This window comes from Narcine bancroftii, chromosome 6, assembly GCF_036971445.1.
Source record: "Narcine bancroftii isolate sNarBan1 chromosome 6, sNarBan1.hap1, whole genome shotgun sequence".
In the NCBI taxonomy this organism is placed as follows: domain Eukaryota; kingdom Metazoa; phylum Chordata; class Chondrichthyes; order Torpediniformes; family Narcinidae; genus Narcine; species Narcine bancroftii.
The window spans coordinates 67,593,643-67,610,159 of NC_091474.1; the positions used below are offsets into that span (position 1 = coordinate 67,593,643).

General features: G+C 44.0%; 1 protein-coding gene across 1 annotated transcript in view; it reads left to right on the top strand.

The window, feature by feature from the left end:
• LOC138736174 (CUB and sushi domain-containing protein 1-like) overlaps positions 1 to 16,517 on the top strand; it is a 2,349,200-nt gene that overhangs the window by 77,558 nt on the left and 2,255,125 nt on the right. The window contains exon 2 of the mRNA XM_069885244.1: positions 3,200 to 3,265. Coding sequence (XP_069741345.1) covers positions 3,200 to 3,265 — 66 coding nt within the window. The remainder of the gene's footprint in view (positions 1 to 3,199; positions 3,266 to 16,517) is intronic.

Here is a 16,517-nt window from a genome sequence, read left to right on the forward strand (position 1 = left end):
TCCCTAATTTTAAGAATTAATTTTGGGTGGCACAGATGAGATTCCTTGCTTCTTTATTTAAAAATATGAAACTGGCGTGGGTTAACATGGAACCAAACAAAATTAGAGACAATAAATCAGAAGAATTTATATATAAGTGGGAATCGAAACTGCTGGTTGCTGATAAAGACTATTGAAACTTTTATTTAACATTTGGAATAAAATGATTCAAGATATTGGTAGAGGGTCTTTATCACCTAAAAAATCATTGATTAATCCTCTTTTGGTCTTTTCAAGAGGTAATCAGTTCTTAAATATATGGTATCATAAAGGGATTGTTAATGTGGAAGATTGCTATGAAAGAGGATCATTAATGTCGTTTGAACAAATATGAGATACTACATACTATTCTTTTTTATTATTTTCAATTAAGAACACATTTGAGAGATAAATTAGGGCCTGCAATGTTTTTGCCTAATTGTACTGAGGTAGAACTTCTTATTAGGAGTGGGAATGTCAAAAAATGTATTTCTTTGATATATTCGTTATTGCAAGTAGGAACTCCTAAATGAGGATTGTATAGATGTAGGCAAAGTTAGGAAACAGATTTGAATATTAAGATAGACCAACAAATTTGTGAACATTTATGAAGCGATTTTAGGTCTAATACTATTAATGTATGGAATAGAGTAGTTCAATACAATTTTTACATCAATTATATTTTATACCACAGATGTTGAATAGATTGAAATCAGATTTATTAGATCAATGTTTTAGATGTTGTGAGGATGTGGGATCTTTCATGCATTCAATATGGTCTTGTCCAAATGTGAGAGGCTTTTAGGTATCTACAAGTAATTTTCGACAAGTTACAGTAGTTGTTTTTCTGTTTAAATCCTGATCTGATTTTATGAGAAAATATTGAATGTACAACTCCTAAATTGAAATTAACAACGTATCAATTGAAATTAGTTAAATTAGCATTAGCAGTTGCGAGAAAATGTATTGCAATCACTTGGAAATTGGATACATCTTTAACATTGCCAAGGTGGCATGCTAAAATTCAAAGTTGCATCCCTTGGTTAAAAAATACTTGTAATCTAAGAAAGAAATATTCTGTTTTTACAAATTTGGTGTCCGTATACTCAGGTAATGGGATTACATTTTTAGTGATATCCTTTTTACCCCTCTGGCCCTGAAGAATCCTCCTCCATATGTTTGTGTTGGAACCGATGAGGTGCATTGAACGGCATCTCTCTCTGCAATCCAAGATTCTTCGTTATTTTTTCTTTCTCTATCTTTTTATAATATTTTTATTTTTGAATTTTTTTTCCTGGGGTGGGATGGGGAAGTTTTGGGGTTGTTATGAGCCTATAGGACCCCAAAACCCAGCAGCACAGATATTCACCAAGACAAATGGTTACTTAAACTAAAGTTGCTTTTAATTATCTTTAAACATGAAAACAAAATCACACTTTAACTTATCACTATTGACTCAACTAACCTAACTTAACCCCCTTCTAATTATGAGCACAAGTGTATGTGATGTGTGTGTAAGTTTAGAAAAGTTCTTTGATTCACAGTTCAATCTTGCTTCTTACTCCTCCAAGTTCAATAGATGCAGGCAAGTCTTGTACTGTGCACAGAATTTAACATTTATAAAGTTCAACAGGCTTTGGTGCTTGAAAGGTAACTGGTTACCGCTCAGGAAGGTTCTTGTCAGTTTTCAGAGAGAGATTTGTTGTCCCAGGACATCCACAACTGATTTATTTCCATCAATCATTTCAGTGCCTTGCTGACGAAACTTGCCCCCTAAGGTTCTCCAGATGATAACCTCTTTCTTTCAGGTTCCTTTTTGGTTTGCTTATTCCAAGTGAAACATTAGACAGCCATCCTCTCCTCTTGCATGAACCACAAGGGCTTTGACCAGGCTGAACAAAACACTTAAAACTCACCTTTCAAATGGGGTTTTCCACAAGCCTGCCAGCTTGTCCTGTTCTCGTCCCAGCTGCTGTTACTGGCTGTAACACTGTAGAAGTCTCTCTCTCTAAGAGAAAGCCTGTTTGACTCTCTTTGCTTGCAAAACCACATGACCCTCTTAGAACAGCTCCAGACAATCTGCAGCTCTGACAAGCTCTTTCATCTGCTGCCTTTTGTAAACAACAATCCTTTAGTGAAATCTCTTGGGGACTCTCCAAAGCTCTTGCAAAGGCTGTGAGGCCCTGACATGTCTAGCATTATCAGAGCTCCAGTATTTCAAATAAGATCTGTTTTAAAGTGCTTGTATGTGACCTACTCTACAAACCTTTCCCAAATTATTTCCCAAAAACATATCTATATACTCTATCACAGGGTGAAAACCATCTATGTAATCAATTTGTCCTTTTTTGAAGAGAGATATTATAATAATTGCAGTTACTGCATGTATGGAGTATTAAATGAAATATTTTTAAAAATAAGTGTAAATGTTGAATTTCTACCTTCTGAGAGGAAAAATTAAAAAAAAGTTAACAAGAGAAACCTTTGACTGAAGGATTCCATGACATGGGAGAAAGTTTAATCAAATCATAAATGGGCAAATCTTGTTTTCACAATCCAGAGATTTGACAAGTTCTAGCTGAATAAACACAGGTTGAACTGACTTCAGCGACAGGAGCTTCAAAGAAAATTGCTTAAAGATACTGCATTACTTGGGTAGTCAGAAATGCACCTGATTCTTTGCATTTTCACCCGAGATGGCTTTTCAACTTCATTACCATTGGTGTTCACTTTCTTTCTGCCCAACAACTGGATTAACTCCAGCAAAATCCAAAATTGTGCAGAGAACCTCTTGACTCTGAGATCAAGACATAGGAACTGAACTGGCAATGATACACAAACAACTGTCCAAATCACTGATGTGTATCTGACAAACTATGTCTGCTCTCTTTTTGATCCCTCTAGCAGAAAGACCTTGCATCTATCGGTCCACCCAAGAGAAAGTGGACATCCTTGCACAAAGTGTAAGTGAGAAGACAATTGTCAAAGGAAAGCAAATTCCTATGTCATTAGTCATGGTACATGACCTATTCTGGACAAGAAGGAAAATGTACTTGGTGGATTGCATACTTTGGACATAAATAATTGTCGAAACCAGACATAAATCTGCATTCATCAGGATACATGTTGAGAATATCCTCTTGACCTCGTAGAGAAAATTTAATTCTTTCACTTCTCTCAGCCACCAGAGGGGACTGCCCTGAAATGCTGACCGACCATTTCCATATATGGATGCTGCCTGACCCCAGTGAGTCAATTTTTAAATTAAATTTCAACTGATTCATTGAGACAAAAGCTTCACCAATCCACTTTCCCTTGCATTTGATCAATTTTTAAATTTAAATTTAGACATATAGCACTATAACAAGCCTTTCCGTCTAATGAGTCTGTGCTGCCCAAATACCCCAATTAAGCTACAATCCCTGTCCCCTGCGAAGGTACAATCCCTGTCCCCTGCGAAGGTACAATCCCTGTCCCCTGCGAAGGTACAATCCCTGTCCCCTGCGAAGGTACAATCCCTGTCCCCTGCGAAGGTACAATCCCTGTCCCCTGCGAAGGTACAATCCCTGTCCCCTGCGAAGGTACAATCCCTGTCCCCTGCGAAGGTACAATCCCTGTCCCCTGCGAAGGTACAATCCCTGTCCCCTGCGAAGGTACAATCCCTGTCCCCTGCGAAGGTACAATCCCTGTCCCCTGCGAAGGTACAATCCCTGTCCCCTGCGAAGGTACAATCCCTGTCCCCTGCGAAGGTACAATCCCTGTCCCCTGCGAAGGTACAATCCCTGTCCCCTGCGAAGGTACAATCCCTGTCCCCTGCGAAGGTACAATCCCTGTCCCCTGCGAAGGTACAATCCCTGTCCCCTGCGAAGGTACAATCCCTGTCCCCTGCGAAGGTACAAGAAATATTTCTCTTCAAGTGATATAAAAAAATCCCTCACTCCTGCCACATCTTTGCTTTTCTGAGTAAATTCAACCACTTTTAGACCACTGCTGCATGTTCATTCACACTGTGTTTGGCCTTGATTGTCTTGTTGACCATGAGTTGAGTAAAAAAAAACATTAAAAAAAAAACTTTTTAATTAAATTTAAATTTTAAATTTCTGCTGACAACATCTCTTCCTCACCCCTATAATGCCTTTGACCGACCCAACTCAGCTAATCTGCCACTGATGCTCTTGAGACCCAACCAGACCAGATTGCCATGTCCATCATAAACTTTGAGCTTATCTCCATTTCTACATGGACATCAAGTGGCATTCACCCACCAGTTCTGTGTTTCCTCTGGCCCAACAATACCTCGAGTCAAAAATTCCTGCTTTTCAAGTCCCAGAGCTTGCACACTCCCCTGACTTGAGGTGCTCCAGCCTTGGTGGAGGGCATTCTCCTAAACAGTTCCCAAGCTCCCTTCCTCTATATCTGACACTCCAGCACACTCTTCTATGACAAGATGTTCTTTAAAAGGTACACCTGTCCTCAGCTGCTCCAGTAGCTCGAAGCAAAATGTTCTTGGTGTAATTCTTTACTGAAGATCTCATAATGTCTTATTTAATTAAGGGAACAACATAAGTACAGACTTTTATTGTTTGCAGCACAGTTTGGATTTTGAGTAAAACTAAGTAATTGGAAAGGGGAAATGAAAGAGATGAAAAATCTGTTCAATCCAGAGGCCACATCTAATAACATACAAATCCCTGGTCATATGATTAAAGTATCAAGTAATAGTGAAGTTAGAGAGTCGTGAATTTTCAATGATTTCTGTGCACCTGATGCAAATGCTAGGAGTGTGGTTGTTTAATTGGAGTGTGATGTCTTGAGCTAATTTGAGTTTCATCTCTAAAGAGGAATGAAATGTAAAGCAGCAGCAAACTGAAAATTCAGTCATGGAAAAGAAGAACGTAGTTTGCTTATTCTACCCATATTTAACAGAGTTGTCCAAATGTCAGTGAGACTACTGATCAATTATAAACCACTAAAAAGTCAAGCAATAATGGTGAACAGAGGGCTTTGTGGCCCAGCTCTGTTTATGCAGCTTGAAACTCATTTTTCTCTCATTCAACCAATGTTTGTGTCCCACAAAATGGATCATCTGTCATATCCTTACTAGGCTTTCACATCTCCTTTAAACTATACCTTTGCCCACCCCTCCTTCACCTGAAACTCTGGTCCCCTCAGCTGTTGATATTTTTGCCCTGTTGAAAGACTCTGACTGTCCATGCCACTCAAAATTTTATAACATTCTATCATGTCTCCCCTCAGCCTCCAACAGTCCAGAGAAAACAGCCCAAGTTTGTCGAAACGCCTCCCCATAACTCATACACTTTCATCGTGGTCTCTTCTTTGGCTTGGGTTCACGGACGAAGATTTATGGAGGGGTAATGTCCATGTCAGCTGCAGGCTCATTTGTGGCTGACAAGTCCGATGTGGGACAGGCAGACTCGGTTGCAGTGGTTGCAGGAGAAAATTGGTTGGTTGGGGTTGGGTGTTGAGTTTTTCCTCCTTTGTCTTTTGTCAGTGAGGTGGGCTCTGCGGTCTTCTTCAAAGGAGGTTGCTGCCCGCCGAACTGTGAGGCGCCAAGATGCACGGTTTGAGGCGATATCAGCCCACTGGCGGTGGTCAATGTGGCAGGCACCAAGAGATTTCTTTAGGCAGTCCTTGTACCTCTTCTTTGGTGCACCTCTGTCACGGTGGCCAGTGGAGAGCTCACCATATAACAAGATCTTGGGAAGGCAATAGACCTCCATTCTGGAGACGTGACCTGCCCAGCGCAGTTGGATCTTCAGCAGCGTGGATTCAATGCTGTTGGCCTCTGCCATCTTGAGTACTTCAATGTAAGGGATGAAGTCGCTCCAATGAATGTTGAGGATGGAGCAGAGACAACGCTGGTGGAAGTGTTCTAGGAGCCGTAGGTGATGCCGGTAGAGGACCCATGATTCGGAGCCGAACAGGAGTGTGGGTATGACAACGGCTCTGTATACGCTAATCTTTGTGAGATTTTTCAGTTGGTTGTTTTTCCAGACTCTTTTGTGTAGTCTTCCAAAGGCACTATTTGCCTTGGCGAGTCTGTTGTCTATCTCGTTGTCGATCCTTGCATCCGATGAAATGGTGCAGCTGAGATAGGTAAACTGGTTGACCGTTGTGAGTTTTGTGTGCCCGATGGAGATGTGGGGGGGCTGGTAGTCATGGTGGGGAGCTGGCTGATGGAGGACCTCAGTTTTCTTCAGGCTGACTTCCAGGCCAAACATTTTGGCAGTTTCCGCAAAACAGGATGTCAAGCGCTGAAGAGCTGGCTCTGAATGGGCAACTAAAGCGGCATTGTCTGCAAAGAGTAGTTCATGGACAAGTTTCTCTTGTGTCTTGGTGTGAGCTTGCAGGCGCCTCAGATTGAAGAGACTGCCATCTGTGCGGTACCGGATGTAAACAGCGTCTTCATTGTTGAGGTCTTTCATGGCTTGTTTCAGCATCATGCTGAAGAAGATTGAAAAGAGGGTTGGTGCGAGAACGCAGCCTTGCTTCACGCCATTGTTAATGGAGAAGGGTTCAAAGAGCTTATTCCTGTATCTGACCCGACCTTTGTTGGTTTTCGTGCAGTTGGATAACTATGTTGAGGAACTTTGGGGGGCATCCGAGGCGCTCTAGTATTTGCCAAAGCCCTTTCCTGCTCACGGTGTCGAAGGCTTTGGTGAGGTCAACAAAGGTGATGTCGAGTCCTTTGTTTTGTTCTCTGCACTTTTTTTGGAGCTGTCTGAGGCCAAAGACCATATCAGTAGTTCCTCTGTTTGCATGAAGGCTGCACTGTGATTCTGGGAGAACATTCTCGGCGAGACTAGGTATTATTCTATTTGGGAGAATCCTAGCGAAGATTTTGCCTGCAATGGAGAGCAGCGTGATTCCCCTGTAGTTTGAGTAGTCTGATTTCTCGCCTTTGTTTTTGTACAGGGTGATGATGATGGCATCACGAAGGTCCTGAGGCAGTTTTCCTTGGTCCCAGCAGAGCTTGAAAAACTCATGCAGTTTGGCATGCAGAGTTTTGCCGCCAGCCTTCCAGACCTCTGGGGGGATTCCATCCATACTTGCTGCTTTGCCACTTTTCAGTTGTTCAATTGCCTTGTATGTCTCTTCCCGGGTGAGGACCTCATCCAGCTCTAGCCTTAGGGGCTGTTGAGGGAGCTGGAGCAGGACTGAGCGGTTGGCACTGAAAAGAGATTGGAAGTGTTCTGACCATCAGTTGAGGATGGAGATCTTGTCACTGAGGAGGACTTTGCCGTCTGAGCTGCGCAGCGGGCTTTGGACGGGGTGAGGGGCCATACACAGCCTTTAGAGCCTCGTAAAAACCCCTGAAGTCGCCAATGTCCACGCTGAGCTGGGTTCGTTTGGCGAGGCTAGTCCACCACTCATTTTGGATCTCCCGGAGTTTGCGCTGAAGATGGCTGCATGTGCGATGGAAGGATTGTTTCTTCTCTGGCCAGGATGGCTTTGCAAGGTGAGCCTGGTGGGCAGCTCGCTTCTTTGCCAGTAGCTCCTGGATTTCCTGGTTGTTTTCGTCGAACCAGTCCTTGTTTTTCCTGGAGGAGAAGCCCAGTACCTCTTCAGTGGATTGCAGTATGGTAGTCTTCAGCTGATCCCAGAGGGTTTCAGGGGACGAGTTCGTGAGGCAGATTGCATCCTCGAGCTTTGCTTTGAGGTTTGCCTGGAAGTTTCCTCTCACTTCATCTGTCTGCAGGTTTCCAACATTGAACCTCTTTCTGGGGGCTTTACTGTTCCTGGACTTTGGCTTGAAGTGAAGGTTGAGCTTGCAGCTTGCAGCCGGTGGTCAGAGTGGCATTCCGTGCTGGGCATGACCCTGGTGTGGAGCACATCTCGTTTGTCTCTTTCTCGCACCAGGACGTAGTCCAGGAGGTGCCAGTGTTTGGATCGGGGATGCATCCAGGTAGTCTTCAGGCTGTAAACCTCTTCTGTGTTCTTTCAGATCCTCCTTGTAATATCTTCCACTCACATCCCACTTAAAAGTATTTCCTATGCCATTGGTGCTCTGTGATTAGTCAGGGATTGCTTAAGGTGGGATGTGGGTGGGAAGGGAAGGTTGAGAACCATTGATTAATATAAACTTCCTTCACCCTGTTTCTTCTATTGAACAAGGTGGTTGAAGCATCTGAGCCAGATGGGCATTTCACTCTACATTTGCAAACTGAACATGCTTGACCAGAAAAATGACTTGGAGCACTGGTTCTCAACCTTTTACTTTCCACTCACATGCCACTGTAAGTAATCTCTATGCCATCGGTGCTCTGTAATTAGTAAAGCAATTGCTTAAGGTGGTACATGAGTGGGAAGGGAAGGATGAGATTCACCTCTTTAAACCCAATTGTTAAGTAAATATATTGTTTGAGAAAAATTGTCACTGCCCCTTTCCTTTGGAGTTGTGAAACCGTGCACATAATGAGTTAATGAGGTACAATTAAAACAGTGATTTACAAACTTTTCCTTTCCACTCACATACCATCGAAGCAACCCCTTACTAATCACAGAGCACCGATGGCATAGGAATTACTTAAAGTGGGATGTGAGTGGAAAGAAAAAGGTTGAGAACCAGTGCTCTGTCATTTTTCTATAATCACAAGCAACAGGGATCCCAGAACCGATCCCTACAGATCACCACTGGTGACAGGCCAACAGTCTGGCCACACACCCAACTGTTTCCCCCCTCTCTTCCATAAGCCGGCTAATTCCAAATACAAGCTGCCAACCACTTCAATTCCGCGGCCCACTCTCATGTCTATCCATGGCCTCATGTACTATCCCATCAAGACCACCCATAAATTGGAGGAGAACGACTCTTAATTTTCCATCTGGGCACTCTCCAACCAGGTGGCATTAATATTGACCTCCAGTTTCTGCTTGCCCACTCTCCAATCTCCCTCCCTCCTCTCCCTTTCCCTTTTGATCTTTCCTCCAGCTCTCTACCCCCTTCCCTCTCCATTCACAAAGATCCCATGCATCTCCACCTTCGGAATCAGCTTACCTAAAGGAGCCTTTTCAAATGCATTACTGAGGTCCATGTGGACGTCATCCACCACCTGACCCTTGTCAATAACTTTTGTTACCTTCTTAAGAAACTCTATCCTCAATTTGACCATACCTTATGTGAAAATCCTATCCCTTCATATCCTCTCCAATAACTCCCATGCTCCTGATGTGGGGAATTTGTGCAATATAGTAGTTATTCTTAGTGGAATAAATAATTATTGCTAATTGATTTCTGCATGCCAATTATTTGATTTGGAGCTTCAATGATCAGGGTGGAGGTAGAGAAGTAATGATCACAACCAAATACATTAGCATAGGGAGTGAGAGCAGGGTGAGTGTCTTAGCAACAGAAGGAGAAGAAGAGTCACGTGGAAGATTCGATTCACAGGGTCTCATGTTGAACAAAGACAGCTGCTTTGTTGTGGCAGCTAATTCGATAATAAACTAATGCAGTTACAAAACACAACAAATTCAATTTTCAAAACAATTAAATTTGTGTTCTTTCCTTGATGAATTGTCTTCATTATTTAATAGAGTTGTGATTATAGAGTTTAGTTTGGTTTTAAGGCATCCTGCATAAAATAAAGTGAGTGATTGCATCCCTGGCTTCATATTGTTCAAAATAAGGTCAACAAAAGAGAAACACAAGAAAATAGCAGTTGCTGTTGTCCACAGTCTCTCCCTCTACTCAGCGTGACCGTGGCTGGACTGGGTTCTGCGTTGTCCATAGTCTCTCCCTCCACTCAGTGTGACTGTGGCTGGACTGGGTTCTGCGTTGACCACAGTCTCTCCCTCCACTCAGCATGAACGCGGCTGGACTGTGTTCTGCGTGGTCCACGGTCTCTCCCTCCACTCAGCGTGATCATAGCTGATCTATTTTGGCTTCAGCTCTTCCTACCCTAATTGTGGTTAAACCTGTCCACTTGCTCTTTGAATATGATCCATCCTCCACAATCCTCTGGAGCTGACAATTCCAAAGAGTTCTCATCCTTGGTGAGTGGAAGTATGTGTGCATTAAATGATAAAATATATCTTCATCTGTTCATTTTGAGTTCTGATTGTAATTCATGACTGCCTGAAAAAGGATACAGCAGAGATTTACTGGTATCCTTGCAGAGATGAAAAAATTTGTATATTGGAGAAAGGTGACAAAGTTCAGACAGGAAAGATGGAGGTAATCGGCTGAGTGGTTTTCAAGTGATGATGGATTTTGGATTCTTTGAGAAAAATAATTTCCTCCAAGTTGGACACTAAATCGAGGCGAGAGAATGGCAGCAATTGAGTCCTGATGTTCCACGGCACGGAAACAGGCCCTTTGGCACAACTTGTTCATGCTGACCAAGCTGGCTCCAGTTGCAAGAAGCTGGTCCATCTCCTGAAAGTTTTCTTGCCCTCTCCTCTTCTATCTCTGACCCTATACCCACCTCTGTGTGGAGAAAACATCCCTCTGATTGAGAGCGAAGTTTCTCTGAGATTTTTCTGACTCCATGGAGCGCACAGACAAATACCATTAGAATTCAGAGGCTCTCAAGTAGAACCATGGGCTTTAGAATGATACAGCACAGGATGGGTCCCTTTGGCCCATCTAGACTGTGCCCAACTATGATTCTGCCAATTCCCATTTACTTGCACCCTCCAGATCACTCCCATCCATGTTCCTGTCCAAATTTTTCTCAAATGTCAAAATCAAGCCTGTATTCACCTCTTCTGCTGGTAGCTCATTCCACACTCTCACCACTCTCTCTGTGAAGAGAATTCCACCCAATTTTTCCCCAAAACTCTCACCTTTAAACCACGTCCTCTTGTTCTTGTCTGAACCAAACTCAGTGGAAAAAGTTTACTTGCAGTTACTCTATCTATACCCCTTATAACAGAAGGGAACTGAGATGGATGTAATTGGAGGTTAGATGGATTTTGAATGTGTGTGTCTGCAATCTCAGTGATAACTGATTTGAGATGCACGTGTTAGTAAATGCAGGGAATTGGGATATACTGGCAATTGCTGATCAAGACAAGGGATGGCAGTTCATGTTCTTGGTGACAACGTGTTCAGAAAAGAATGGGAAGAGCTCACAGGCTGGCATGGCAGGAATGTGTTTCCAATAGTAGGAGAGACTGGAACCAGAGGACACAAGCTCACAATAAAAGGATGTCCCTTTATAACAGAGGTGAGAAGAAATGTCTTCAGCCAGAGGATGGCAAGTTATGGAATTCATTACTGCTGTGGAGGCCAAGTCGTTGGATAGATTTAAAATGGAGGTTTATTGATTCCTAAATCATGAGGGTGTCAAAGGTGGAGGTGAAGCACAAACCTCTGCAGACCCCGTGGTTGAAGTAAAAACACAGCAGGAGAAACCGTGTACTTTATGTAGCAAATATAAGGATACGTAAGTAACGTTAGGGGCTTGAGCCTCAAGGTATATATATTAAAAAATTTAGGTACGAGCCCAAATAAAGTGGTGGGGGGGTGGAGAAGGGGCAATGAGAGGAGCACAGTCCCACAGGCAGGAGGTTACAGGTGGAGAAGGGAGGGAGGGCACAGCTGTAAGCAGGGGAGGTTGATAGCTTTGTGAATGGAGAGGGAAGGGGGTAGAGAGCTGGAGGAAAGATCAAAAGGGAAAGGGAGAGGAGGGAGGGAGGTTGAAGAGTGGGCAAGCAGAAACTGGAGGTCAATATTAATGCCACCTGGTTGGAGAGTGCCCAGATGGAAAATTAAGAGTCGTTCTCCTCCAATTTATGGGTGGTCTTGATGGGATAGTACATGAGGCCATGGATAGACATGAGAGTGGGGCGCGGAATTGAAGTGGTTGGCCACTGGGAGATCCCTGTGACTGATGCAGCCAGAGCGAAGGTGCTCAGTGAAGTGATCTTCCAGTCTGTGCCCAGTTTCTCCAGTGTAGAGAAGGACACAAAGGGAGCACCGGATGCAGTGGATGACTCCTGAGGATACACAAGTGAAGTGTTGCTTCACTTAAAAGGACTGTTTGGCGTCCAGAATGGTGGTGAGGGAGAAGGTGTGGGCACAAATGTGGCACATCCTGTAGTCACAAAGGAAGGTGCCGGGGTGGGGGGGGGGGTGATGATTTGTGAGAGATGAGTGGATGAGGAAGTCATAGAGGGAGTGGTCCCCACAGAAGGTGGCGAGGTCCCCACAGAAGGTGGCTAAGGAAGGAGTGGGGAAGGTGCATCTGATGGTGGGAACATCTTGTAGGTAACAGAAATTACAGAGGATGATATGTTAGATGTGGAGGCTGGTGGGGTGGTAGGTGAGGACAAGGGGAATCCTATGCTTGTTTCATCTGGGGGCAGAGGGGGGCAGAGCAGATGAGCTGGAAATGGAAAGATGCGGGTGAGGGCTGAGTTGATAGTGGTTGAAGGGAAACCATGTATGAAAAAAAGGAGGACATTTCAGATGATCTGGACTGGAAGACCTTATCTTGGGAACAGATGTGACGGAGACAGAGAAATTCTGAGAAGGGAATAGAATTCTTGCAGGGGACTGGGTGTGAAGAAGTGTAGTCAAGGTAGTTGTGGGCGTTAATGGGTTATAAGTATGTCTGTGGAAAGCTTGTCTCCTGAGATGGAGACAGGGAGATCAAGAAAGGGGAGAGTGTGGCTGGAGATGGACCAGGTGAATTTGAGGATGGAGGTTGGCAGCAAAGTGACTGAAGTTGACAAGCTCATCATGGGCGCATGAGGCAGCCCTGATGTAGTCATCAGTATAGAGGAGGAAGAGTTGATGGGCTTTGCCTGTTTAGTCTTGCAGCATGGATGGTGGTGGGGATGGACTGGACCAGGGGAGAAAAGATGGAGTTGAGGTAAGATGATACTAGTTCGGTGAGGCAAGAGCAAGCAGAAAAGATGCATCTACCTCAGTGGGCTTCAACCTTTATTTTCCCACTCTCATTCCACCTTAGGTCATCCCTTACTAAGGATGCCATGGGTGCTCTATGGTTAGTAAGGGATGACTTAAGGTGAAATGTGAATGGAAAGAAAAAGGTTGGGAACCACTCATCTATCCAAATGGTTGAGTTTGTGTATCGTATCAAAGGTTATGGGGAGAAGCCAAGAAAATGGAGAGGGAAAAATACGTCAACCATGATTTGAATGGCAGAGAAGACATTATGGGCCAAATGGTTTAATTTTGGTCCGCATCCTATTGTTAGTGCTGAATAAAAATAACTGGAGCAAGATATATCTGAGGGCTTAATGTTTAGCTTGATTTGTATCCTGGGCAAGCACATAGTGGAGCAAAGAAGCACAGTAAAATGTGTTCATTGTTCGGCAAGAGACTGAACTGTAAACAAAACACTGCAGACGACAGAAATCTGAGAAAATCATTTCTACAAAGGGAACCCAAAAGGCAAAGGTTGGAGGGCCAGTTTGGGACCATGAAAAGTGATGCTCTGCTGAGTCTGAAGATAGGAAATGAGCATGGTCGTCCTCCTTTCATCAACAGGGAAGATGCTGTAATTTCACAGAAAAGGAAGAGCAGAAGGAATCGCAATGATAAATGGTGTCAAAGAGATCACACTTGAGAGTTTCCCAGTGCTTAAAAGTATAAAAGTTGATTGCCGCTGAGAGTGACCTGCTGAATCCGCAGTTTGTAGCATGTTGATTCTGCAGGTGAAGCCTGAACAGTCCCATTCTCTATTGGCCTTGATCAGGCCCATTCCAACCACTTTCAGGGCATGACTCGTCGGCAGTGGGGATCAAACCATTTTAAATTCAGGTGATGTTTGGGGAGGAGGGGAAGTTAAATGAGTGGGGGACCAGTCTTTGTTGGCAGGGAGTGTTTGGTAGCTTGAATTATTGAGCAATGGTGATGTGGATGTGGCCACTGCAACTGTGATGTGCTGGGGCTGACTGCTTTACATCCTGAATGCAGTGCAAGAAGGCACTTGTGCAGCTTGGAAACAGACCCTTTCTTCCCCAACCCCCAGAATCCTTGCTGATTCTGTATGCCTACCTTCTTTCATTCCTTCCCCCCCCATCACTGCTGCCAACTGCTATTGCACTCCTCACCTCATCTCACCCCCTCTGGGTGGGGACAACCAACAGCTGTCGGCAAGACAACTGACCTACGATCATTTGGGATGTGGGGTGGGGAGAGAGGAGGAACTAGAGCAGCCAGGGGAAGCCCACGTGGCCATCGTAGATTGTGCAAACTCCATATGGGCAGTGCCAGGGGATCAGGATTGACTTGGTGGCAGGACCTCAACTGCCTGTGACATTCTGCTGCTCCAGGTTGCCTCCATGAGTGTTAATCGAGTGTTCTGGAATGACACTTGTCTGGTAAATGGGAAGTATTCTTTGATTTTTCTTGTCTTGTAGATTATAGGAAGTCTTAGGAAAGTGATCATTGTCTGCTCCCATGATAGTATTATAAATGTAGTTATATGGACAAGTACCTGGCGAGTGATCTCCAGGATATTCTCGATAGAAAATAATAGTTTGTGAATGCCAAGAAAATCCATTGAATGGTGGGGTTAGACAAGAAAGTCTGCAGATGCTGGGATCTAGTACAATACACAAATGTGCTGGAGAAACTCAGCAGGTCACTCAGCATCAGAAGGAAGTAAAGGGAAACCAATGTTTCGGGCCCAGAGTCCTTCTGTCAGGTAAAACGAAAGGTAGGACTCGAGGAGGGAGAAAGGGCCAAGGGGGATATGCACGGATGAACTGAAAAGAGGTGATGTTTGTCTATGGGGGGAGGGTGAAAGAGGAAGAAGCTGAGGTGATGTGGGAGGTCCAAGCTCTCTGATGGGGAAGGGCTTGGAAGCTGGAAGAATGGAGACACAGAATAGAGAAAGAGAGAGACTGGGGGAGGGGGATGAAGAAAATTTGGAGATTTCAATATTCATTCCGTCTTGCTAGAGACACCAACACTGACCTTGCACCTGGTTGGGAGGCTTGAGATTTACCAAACTTTGAAGCTTCCATCCATGTTTCACCAATCTCCATCAAGAAGCTGTTCCTGGTGGACAAATGAACTGTAAAGTTTCCATCCTGGACAAAGTATTGGGAAAGAGTTAAGAATGACAAACCCAGTACTGATGAATGCCACTGATGAATGTGAGGTTAATTTGATGAAGTAATGACAAAATTGGATGTTTTAATGTAATTGATGTTGTTCCAATACACTTTCAAAAAGTGCTTGATCAAGTGCCACACAATAGATGTGAGCAGATTTGAAGTCCATGGGTGGAAAAATGGATCTTGCTCCCTGGATGAGTTCAAAGTGTGATCAATGGATCCTTTGTTTTGCACCTATTTATTGATCTCAACCATGAGTCAAATGTGAATTCCATCAGTTTGGTTCTGTCTGCATTAAATAGATCAATGCAGAAAATCCCAGTACAAATCAAGATGCTTCTTTAGAGAAAGAACATTCCATTTTATGCACCGATCAGCACCGATCATTTAACTTCCCCTCCTCCCCAAACATCACCTGAATTTAAAATGGTTTGATCCCCACTGCCGACGAAAGTGGTTGGAATGGCAAATGTGCTTCATCATCAGATTCGGAATCAGAATTTATTGTCGTGAATTCAGAATTTTGTGGCAAAAATTCATCTTACAACAATAAATATTAAAAATAATAATGGACAAAAAGTAAGGCAGTGTCTGTGGTCCATTGATCATTCAGGAATCTGATGGCAGTGGGGAAGAAGCTGGCCTTGTGTCGCTGAGTGCTCGTCTTTAGGCTACTGTACCTTTTCCCCGATGGTAGCAGAGTGAAGAGGGCACGGCCTTGGTGGTGGGGGTTTTTGAGGATAGAGACTGCCTTTTTAAGACACCGCCTCATGTAGATGTCCTCGATGGAGTGAAGTCTGGTGCCTGTGAGTTGGCACCTCCATATCAGGTAGTGACGCAACCAGCCAGAATGCTCTCCATGTAGAAGTTTTTGGTGACATACTAAATCTCCTCAGATACCTCACAAAGTTTAGCCGCTGGCAATCTGCCTTTGTGATTGCATCAACAGGAGGCTCCAGGTCAGATCCTCGGAGATGTTGACACCCTGGAATTCGAAGTTCTTGATCCTCTCCACTACTGAGCCCTCGATGAAGACAGAGTAGTGTTCCCCTGACTTTCTCCAGAAGTCCACAATCATCTCTTGGTTTTGCTGATGTTGAGCCCAAGGTTGTTGTCGTTACACCATCCAATGAGCTGATCTACCTCCCTCCTGTACATTTCCTCATTGCTGTTTGTGTTTTTGCCGACAACTGTTGTTCCAATCCAGGCAACTTCCTCATAAACTTGTAGATGGCATTGGAATTGTTCCTGGTCACACAGTCATGGGTATATAATGAGTAGAGCAGTGGACTGCTCTACTCAATACTGACTGTGGTCTTCCAATGAGAAAGGCAAGGATCCAGTTGCAGAGGTGGGTACAGAGGCCTAGAGTTTGTAGCTTCTTGACCAGCTCTGAGGGAACAATGGTGGTGAAGGCTGAGCTGTAGTCAACCTGCATC